The sequence below is a fragment of the Penaeus vannamei genome, chromosome 38 (assembly GCF_042767895.1).
Source record: "Penaeus vannamei isolate JL-2024 chromosome 38, ASM4276789v1, whole genome shotgun sequence".
In the NCBI taxonomy this organism is placed as follows: domain Eukaryota; kingdom Metazoa; phylum Arthropoda; class Malacostraca; order Decapoda; family Penaeidae; genus Penaeus; species Penaeus vannamei.
The window spans coordinates 2,145,584-2,155,583 of record NC_091586.1 but is presented as its reverse complement, the minus strand read 5'-3'; the positions used below and the strand labels follow the sequence as shown (position 1 = coordinate 2,155,583).

Sequence of the window (10,000 nt, the reverse complement as noted above, 5' to 3'; positions counted from 1 at the left end):
CCCCCCTCCCCCTCCTCCTCCCTCCCCTCCTCCTCCCCCCGCTCCCGCCCCCCCTCCTCCTCCCCCTCCTCACCCTCCTCCTGCCCCTCCTCCTCCTCCTCCTCCTCCTCCTGCCCCTCCTCCTCCTCCTCTTCCCCAACCTCCCCCCCCCCCTCCCCCTCCCCCTCCCCCTTCCCTCCCCCACCTCCTCCTCCTCCCCCCCCCCCCCCCCTCTCGCAACTTTCTCACTTTTTTCTCGTCACCGGCAACAAAACCATAGAAATTTCTCGAATTCTACAAGCAGCCACATCGCAGCCATGAGACTCGTGGCATGCCAATGAGGACACAACATGGCGGTGACGTCATAGGAATTACGTAGTCAGGTAACCTTATGCATATCGCACTGCACTTCCCTCATGACCGCTTCACATCATGACAGCCTCATGGTCGTCTCACTTCATATACGGCGCTAACCTTGTGGTCGCCAGATCTCGCCATGCACTGCGGGTGACTGCCATGACTGTCATAGCCTACCCTTGATATCATGGCAACCTCATGACCAGCTCGTGTGATGGCTGATTCTCGGTGTGTCATGAGTGTCATAGACTGGCAATCTCATGACTGTACGAAGGCTTGGGTGACCTCATGACGCTCACAGCTGAAGGTATTCTCATGTCAGTCTCTTTGGCTTACCAAATGGTGTATGGAAAGTGCATACTGAGAAAAAAAAAATATATGTAGTAAAAATAATGGTGATGATGATGATTATAAGGATGATAAATAATAATGAAAATGATAACGATGATGATGATGATGATAATAATAATAATAATAGTAATAATGATAATGATAATATAATGGTAATGATAGTACTAATTGATAACAACAATCGTAATAATGATAGTAATTATGAAAATGGTAATGAAAGGGACAAGATAATGGTAATTATAACTAAAATGATACTTCATATGATAATGATTATAATCAAAATGATAACAACAATAATATTAATGTGATGATTTAAAATAAAATAATGCGATATTAATCTTAAAAGTAATATAATAATTATTACCATTATTATTGTTATTATCATTGATATAAATTAATGAATACTTATATTCCTAAATTTGAATCTTCAGAATAATGATAATAAGAATAGCAGCGATAAAAGAGTAGATGAAATAACTGATTATGATAGTAGTAGTAATGATATTGCTAATGAGGGAGAGAGTGGGAAGAGGGGAAGGGAGAGAGAAGGAAGGAAGAAAGGAAGGAAGAAAGGAAAGAGATAAAGAGAAGAGAGGGATTGGGAGTAAGGGAGGCGTGTGAGAAAAGAAAGAAAACGGGGAAGACAGACAGACAAAGAAACAATAAGAGGGCGAGAATGAGTAAGAAGTGAGTAAAACGCAGTTGGAACAAAACAGCTGTTCGCCACAAGCAAGCACGTTATCTCTCGCTCGCTCTGTTTCTCTCTGTCTCTCATTCTGTTTCTCTCTCTCTCTCTCTCTCTCTCTCTCTCTCTCTCTCTCTCTCTCTCTCTCTCTCTCTCTCTCTCTCTCTCTCTCTCTCTCTCGTTCTCTGTTCTCTGTTCTCTGTTCTCTCTCTCTCACTCTCTCACTCTCTCTCTCTCGTTTTCTGTGAGAAAAGAAGGAAAATGGAGAAGAAATGAGAGCAACATCACCGCCAGTAATTTTTTACGATATGAAAACGATGATGATGATAGTGATGATTATGATTATTTTAATTGATAATGATAATGGTGATTATGATAATTTTGATTGATAATGATAATGGTGATGATGATCATGATAATTATAATGATTATTATGATTGTTTTAATAGATATATTGATGACGGTGATGATGATAATGATAAGATTGTAATGATAATGATGATTATGATTATTTTGATTGATAATGATAATGGTAATGATAACTATAATGATTATTATGATTGTTTTAATTGATATATTGATGATGGTGATGATGATAATGATAAGATTGTAATGATAATGATGATTATGATTATTTTAATTGATAATGACAATGCTGATTATGATTATTTTAATTGATAATGATAATGGTGATCATGATTATTTTAATTGATAATGATAATGGTGATAATGATAATTATGATGATTATTATGATTGTTTTAATTGATATATTGATGACGGTGATAATGATTATGATAATTTTAATTGATAATGATAATGATGATTATGATTATTTTAATTGATAATGATAATGGTGATGATGATAATTATAATGATTATTATGATTGTTTTGATAGATATATTGATGACGGTGATGATGATAATGATAAGATTGATAATGATGATTATGATTATTTTAATTGATAATGATAATGGTGATGATGATAATTATGATGATTATTATGATTGTTTTAATTGATATATGGATGACGGTGATGATGATAATGATAAGATTGTAATGATAATGATGATTATGATTATTTAATTGATAATGATAATGGTGATGATAATAATTATAATGATTATTAAGATTGTTTTAATAGATATATTGATGATGGTGATGATGATAATGATAAGATTGATAATGATAGTGATGATTATGATTATTTTGATTGATAATGATAATGGTGATGATGATAATTATAATGATTATTATGATTGTTTTAATTGATATATGGATGACGGTGATGATGATAATGATAATGATGATTATGATTATTTTAATTGATAATGATAATGGTGATGATGATGATGATAAGATTGATAATGATAATGATGATTATGATTATTTTAATTGATAATGATAATGATGATGATGATGATAAGATTGATAATGGTGATGATGATTATGATTATTTTAATTGATAATGATAATGATGATTATGATTATTAATGGTGATAGAAATAGCGATTATGACGTCATTAAATTGATTAAATGTCAGAAATGACGTCATGACGGTAACATAGTGATGAGTATTATGATATAATGATAGTATTTATGAAACTGATGACAAATTGGTTGTATTATTGATAATTATAGCATTCATGGTATGAATGACAACCATGATTGTAATAATGGGATATTAATTAGCAACATTATTGTAAGCGCAAGATTAACGACAATGACAATAATTATGACAAAGTAATTATTATCAGGATAATGAATTTAAGAAAATTAGTGATACGGCATTAGCAATAGTGACAGTAGTAATGGTGACTATTATTGACAACATTAATAGTTTTAATAGAATACTATTCATAATCTTATTGTTATTAATATTTCCCTTAGAGATATGTATTAATTTATTATTTTGTAAATGATCATGGTTGATAATCCAAGTATTTCATTAGGTTTATTTACAAGACTAATTACCATTTACAGTTGTAATTAACCGTGCTCCTAATCATTAATATTATGATTATCACTATTTTTTGGTTTATCACTTATCATTAGGATATTTTGATATTGATTTTTTTTATTAATTGAATCAGTGATATGATATTATTATATTCAGTGTCATCACTATCTTTGTTATCATTTTTATTTGTATGTCATTATTTGCGTTATCATCATTATCCTTATTATTATTATCTTTAATATTATTGGTATTATTATTATTATTTTGATCATCATCATTTTTATTACTATTCATTATAATAATTATTATTATTTTTGTTGTTGTTGTTGTTATCATCATCATCATCACATCATCATTATTGTTATCATCATCATCATCATCACATCATCATCATTATTATTGTTATCATCATCATCATCATCATCACAATCATCGTCATTATTGTTTTTGTTATTATTATTTTGATTATTGATATTATTATTATAATTAATATTTTCATTATCATTATTATTATTATTATTATTATTATTATTATTATTATTATTATTATTATTATCATTATTATTGCTATTGTTGGCATTACTTTTTATTATTATTATTATAATTAATGTTATAATATTGATAATGATACTACTATTACCAATTATAATAATAATGATGATATTTTCGATATTATCATCAGCATTATTATTATTATATTATAGATTTCATTATTGTAATTATTATTATTAGTAGTAGTAGTAGTAGTAGTAGTATTAGTATTATTATATTGTTATTATTATTATTATTATTGCTATCATTATCATTTTTTATATTAAATCATTATCAATATTGATATTTTTATCATCATCATTGTAATAATAATGATAATAGGAAGTATGAAGAGAAGAAGAATACTAATGATAATGATATTAGTAATAATAATGATAATGATGATGCTACAACTGTTAATGATTATAATTATTATTGTTGTTGTTGTTGTTTTTAATACCATCATCATTATTATCACTATGTTCTTATTTTCATTATTATTATTGTTGTTGTTGCTGTTGACATCATCGTTATTATCATTATGATTACTATAAAATTATTCTTATTATTGCTTTTATTATCATTATTGCTATCATTATTATTATTATATTATTATTATTATCATCATCGTCATAGTCATCATCATCATTGTGATTTATTGGACTATTAGTCATTATAATTATTTCAATTATCGTCGTTATCAAGGTGTAAATAATTATCCGTATCATTAATAAATCATCATCATTATTATCAACATCATTATTATTGTTTGATGTTATTAATTGTAGTTTATTTCTTATTAGTCTCGCTAAATTATGATGAATTAATGATAATCGTTACGTAATATTCATGGAAGTCTCATTAACAATATTGAGTGAACTACACATGCGCAAGATTATTTATTATGAATATTCTCTGTCTGTCTGTTCCACTCTATAAGGAACTCGTAAAGTCTGGTAGCTTCGGCGACTTGTACACATCTGCACGTATCAGCTTCGATAGACATGTGATAGATAAAAAAAAAACCTCTCCCCCCCCCCCACCCCATGCAGGAAAGTATGGTGGCGTGAGGCCGTGTCATGGAGTGCATATGTGCTTTGATGTGCGTGTGTGTGTGTATGTGTGTGTACGTATCGCCGTTCCTGCTCTCTTCGCCATTTTCACAGGTCTCCTCCTTGCGCCTCCGTTGCCAGATTCTGCTTATTGGCGGGACGGAGGTGAGCCTCGCCCTCGGGGGGCCTCGGCCAGGCTGCATGGCATCTTCCTGGTCTACCTGCCCGTGCATGGCTTTTCGTCTTAGAATGCCCGTGACGGAAAAGCTCCGGCGATGGACAAATAGAAGTAAAAGTGTGGAGCGCGAGAGAGGGAGGGAGGGAGGACGCACCCGCCACGGAGCGGCCACTGGCGCGAGCGGCCACCTCCCTATACCGACCGCTGCGGGATACTAGTGTCCGCTCTCTCTACCTCGCCCTCCCCCCCTCCCCTCCCCGCTCCTCTACCCCCGGTCCCTTCCCTTCCCCGGCCTCCCTCCCTCCTCCTCCCTTCCACCGGCCTCCCTCCCTCCCTCCCTCCTTCCCCTCCGCCCTCCCTCACCGCCATGTTGAATCTCACCTTGTCCACGAATCCTGCTGCACCAGACATCTATTTGTTTCGAGGGGGAGCCACGTGGGGAAATAAAACAACCACGCTGCTGACGTATATGTGTACATTTTTCCGTATGTGGCAGCCACCATATTTCCAAGACAAACGGTCAACCCCCCCACCTCCTCCCCCCCTCCCTCCTTCCCCTAGTCAAGCCAGTCAGACCCTTGATGCTTGTCTCCTGCTGTCTGCCATGTTGGTTCCTCTGCCTTCACCTACATATATCTAATCATTCTGCTCGTCCAAATCTCCGGCTAGGCTCGCTGACACTAACTCACCTGATATTTACACTGTACTCGTACGATCCGAGCAGTGAATACTACTTTTCTGCATATTTTCACTTACTTACATTGAGTACAGTGCAGTGATTCATAAATTACACGATCAGGTGTAATCATTGAACACAGGAAATCAAACATGGGCGTTGATACATGCACTATACTCATTATTACTCAAAAGTACATGCACAGTACTAATTTGAACATGTAAAAATATCTACTGTATATTCACTATACGTGCTATGCACTGTATGCACTATACTCATTAATTCTTGCAATTACATGCACCATATCCTTCCATATATGTAACCACCTTCACTGTACTCCCCATTGCCTATAACAAAGTATTACAAATAATTATGTCCATTTTATTCATCAATACTTATAATATACATTAGCTGTGCCACTTAAAAATATAAATATTACATTAATTCTTACTTTTATCTACCTGCATTCATGCCTACCTACTTACATTACTTACGTGTTACTCGCAAGAGAATATTGAAACGTCATGGCAAATTCGTCGAAATACATACCTAAATTATATATCATCTTGATAATTAAGTCAATAGAAACACCAGCATTATTATTTCATGGTAATGTAATCCGGAAAAAATCTGTAGGTTAAGCATATATAGTTTAACATGATATTTTACACGTTATGGAGTAATATGAAATGCTCCAAAATGTTCTTTGTTGAGTTTCCAGTTGTTCTGTCTTGAAAGAAACGCCTAATAGTACATATGTCCTTAGTTATATATTTATCTGAATGAAACCATGGCCTGGGAATGCGCATAGCAAGGAGTAGCGAGAAATAAAAGGCGAATAAGTGAAAAATAAAGAAAAAGTCTGTGCTCCAGGTGGACATTCTCTAAAACACGCTCTTGAACACGTTATTATTCGCTGTCATAATCGTCTGCCGTTTTGCTGGCATTTTCCACACTTATTATGCACTCGTTGTGGCCGTGAGAGTGTCGTGAGTGTGAAAATGGGCCCAAAATAGAGAAAAAAGAGAGAAAAATAGGGGGATATTCCCATTTTCTACGCGTGGGCTTTGCCGGCGGACGCGCCTCATCCCCCTCATTGTTGACGAAGGAGTGAGGAACATTTTGCAATTTTCATCGATTTTCTATGAGTGCGAAGGAGCTTTGTGCCAATTCCAACTTCATATCGGGACGTGCTACTATGAAGTTATGGACTACGTAGGGAACACGCCGAAATGTCTCTGGGTAAGTGGAAAAAGGAGGAAAAAAGGGCCGAATCGATGGCCAAAGGAAAGGCCCTTCGTAAACACTCGGTCTCCCCGAGCTTTATCTCCGAGGTGGAAAAGCTGCTCCTTATGCCTTGTCCCGGGTCGAATCCTTGCGGGGATCGCCCTCATGGCAGCCTCGAGGACGTGAGTGTGTCTCGGTGAGGTGCAAAGCGTGGAAATGCCTCGGGAAAATGGAATTCTGGAACCAAATAGGTGGCGAGGGAAGGCCTCTGCGTGGCGTAATGGAGGTGTGTGTGTGGGGCTGCCCCGGGATTACTTCTGTTTATTATTTATTATTTGGTTCTTGGGGGATTTTGCGCCTCCTTCCCTCCTGCCTGCCAGGGAGTAACAAGTCCCAGGACGTGAGGAAATGCGGAAAAATGGCACGAGCTCCTTGGTTTCAATGGAAAACCTGTCCTTTTGCACTGGGAAAGGAGAGTGATTAATGGCCCTGATCTCTGAAGGTTCTCAGGCTCATATTTTTTTTTTATTTCTAAGATCACGTCTCATAATGGAAGAGAGGAATCCTCTAATTTCAGTGAATAAGTTGATGATGTGGTTAAACTCCCAGAAAATTTGTTCTGTTCTCTCTGATGAAGAACAAGATTTCATGTTTTGGGGTGGAACATTCCTTCAGGTTTTTCCTCTCCCAGCCTACCTGCCTTATCTCAGAGTGTCCGTGATATGTCATTCTAATTAATTAAGATCTGTTTTATATTGTAGCTGCGATTAGTGATTTATTTTTCGTAATAAAGCTTGAAGATTTGCAACCTATCATGGCAAATGTTTCAGACTGCCGGTCATGTTTTCACATGAAGTGCACAAACGATCTTGGATACTGTCACAAGTTATGAAAAAATCGAATGTTGAAGGGATTTGAGCTTTATTTACCGAACCGGCATTATTTATTTTGGTGTGTGAATAGTATTATTGATATTTGAAGAGAGGGAAATGCATCCATTTTGTTACTTCCTGTGCTAGGCTAAGAAATGTGTGCATGTTTATTTTTTTCAGACAGCAAATGTGTGCGTAATAGAATTGTTGATTTATAAGTCATTGCAGTCCACAAGTTATTTCACAAAAATGACACTGTAGTTAACGTAAATAAAATGTAAACAATTTCTGTTGTGTTGTGCTTCTTGTTTTCCGTAACAATGCAAAGATGAAAAGGTTTAGTAAGATAATTTAGACGTCAATTTAGTTCTAATTCTCTTGACCTAATATTTAATGGAACTTCGAGTAGATAACTGAATTACATGTTGATCTGTTTGTGCTTATGATGATACTGCATTTGATGGAAGTTAATACTACTTCATATTTGTTTCCGGGAAATTTTATTATTCGGTTATTGTTATTGTTGTTATTGTTATTGTTACATTAGCTTTACGATTTCCATTACTATTACTCTTACTATTACTACTGATGTCATTATTACTGTTATTTTTATTATTATTATTATTATTATTGATATTATTATTAGTGTTATTATTATTATTATTATTATTATTATTATTATTATTATTATTATTATTATTATCATTATAATCATTATCATTACCATTACTGTTACTGTTACTTTTACTGATACTGTGACTTATTTTGTAATCCACATGTTCTCATTGTTATTCCTCATTCCAGGAGCGGTGACAGGTGTTAAGATGGATCACTTCAGTGTCCTGGATCCTCGAAAACAAGAGCTTCTGGAGGCACGGATTGGAGGAAGGGTAATAGAAACCTCCTTTTTGGTTACCTCAGATAATGAGCATGGTGGAGACGCCCCAAGAAGTGCTATTTCCCAGTCTAGTCCCCAGTTACCAATACACAGTAATACAGGATCACAAGAAGCAGGGAAACCACTAATAAATCTAGGGGAACCAGCAGCAGTACCTCCTCTTCTCCATAGGGTAGACTCCTCTATGTACTTGGGTTCCAAGCAAGTCACTCCTTGCTCACCAAAGACCTTACAGGCTAATGTAGGTGGTCATGATGTGATGATAAAAAAGAATACTGGACAGTACGGATCACAGCCTGAAATTTCTGTTAGTTCTAACAGACAGGCCCAGAGTGTGTCTTTTGCTCGGAGTAGTACCCAGGGTACATTAGAAATAAAAGAAATTGATGGAAATAAGCATGTGAATTTGGCTCAGAGCCTTTCACAGAAACGATTTGATAAAACACAAGACAGTGACAACAAAAGTAACAAGCACTTCAACTCGGCTGACCAACCATGTGGAGTTCCTGATGGTGTCCTGACTGGAGCACCTGAGATGGACGACAACTCCAAGACTTCTGCTAAGACAAACAAGTCCTCTAACTGTACTGGAACTCCAGACAAGCCCTTGACAGGAGACTTGGAGTTGGATCCTACAGGTGAACCTGTCAGACCATCCAGTAAGAAGACTCCCAAAGCCAAGCGTCACCTAACGTCCCCAAGAGGGACCCGCGGAAACCCCAGATTGGCGGGGGAGGTGGCCAGGGTGGGAGCCAGGTCGGACAGCCAGCTTCAGCTGTTTCTTGAGGCAGGGAGGCTGGAGAAGGTTAGAGATGCATTTACTGATAGTACACTTGCATTATTTGGTGTGGGTTTGTTTGAAAAGTACTTGGGAATTTGTTAAAGAAATTGTAGATATTTTTATTTTAAGATGCACAAAAATTAAGCTTCTTTAAAAGTAAGATTTAAAGTTGAATACTTAGCTTGGGCAATAGCTATTGATCAAGTTTAGCACTTTTAAGGCTAGTTGATACTTGCACCTTATGAAAACAAAGTTGAAAAAAATAGGCACTAAAATAGATTGTATTGATACTGCAGTAAAGGAAGAACAGATTACTGGTATCCCTGTCTCAGGAACACAGAGGGAACATCCAAAACAGATTGATTACTACTCCTGATTTAATAATTTTTGTATTTCTCCGTCATTACCAGTCTTGCGAGATTGATTTTCACATGTAAATCTTTTCATATCAATT

At 35.8% G+C, this 10,000-nt stretch overlaps 1 protein-coding gene across 8 annotated transcripts in view; it reads left to right on the top strand.

Annotated features, from left to right (window-relative positions):
- Positions 1–10,000, top strand: part of LOC113817571 (serine/threonine-protein kinase tousled-like 2) — a 124,326-nt gene that overhangs the window by 78,474 nt on the left and 35,852 nt on the right. For 2 of the 8 annotated variants that reach the window (XM_027369615.2, XM_070116338.1), the window contains exons 1-2: positions 7,063–7,281; positions 8,672–9,570. In XM_027369615.2, coding sequence (XP_027225416.2) covers positions 7,212–7,281; positions 8,672–9,570 — 969 coding nt within the window. In that variant the 5' untranslated portion in view covers positions 7,063–7,211. Of the gene's footprint in view, positions 1–6,650; positions 7,011–7,061; positions 7,282–8,671; positions 9,571–10,000 lie in introns of those variants that run through there. The other 6 variants (XM_070116337.1, XM_070116341.1, XM_070116336.1 and 3 more) reach the window with 6 other exon arrangements.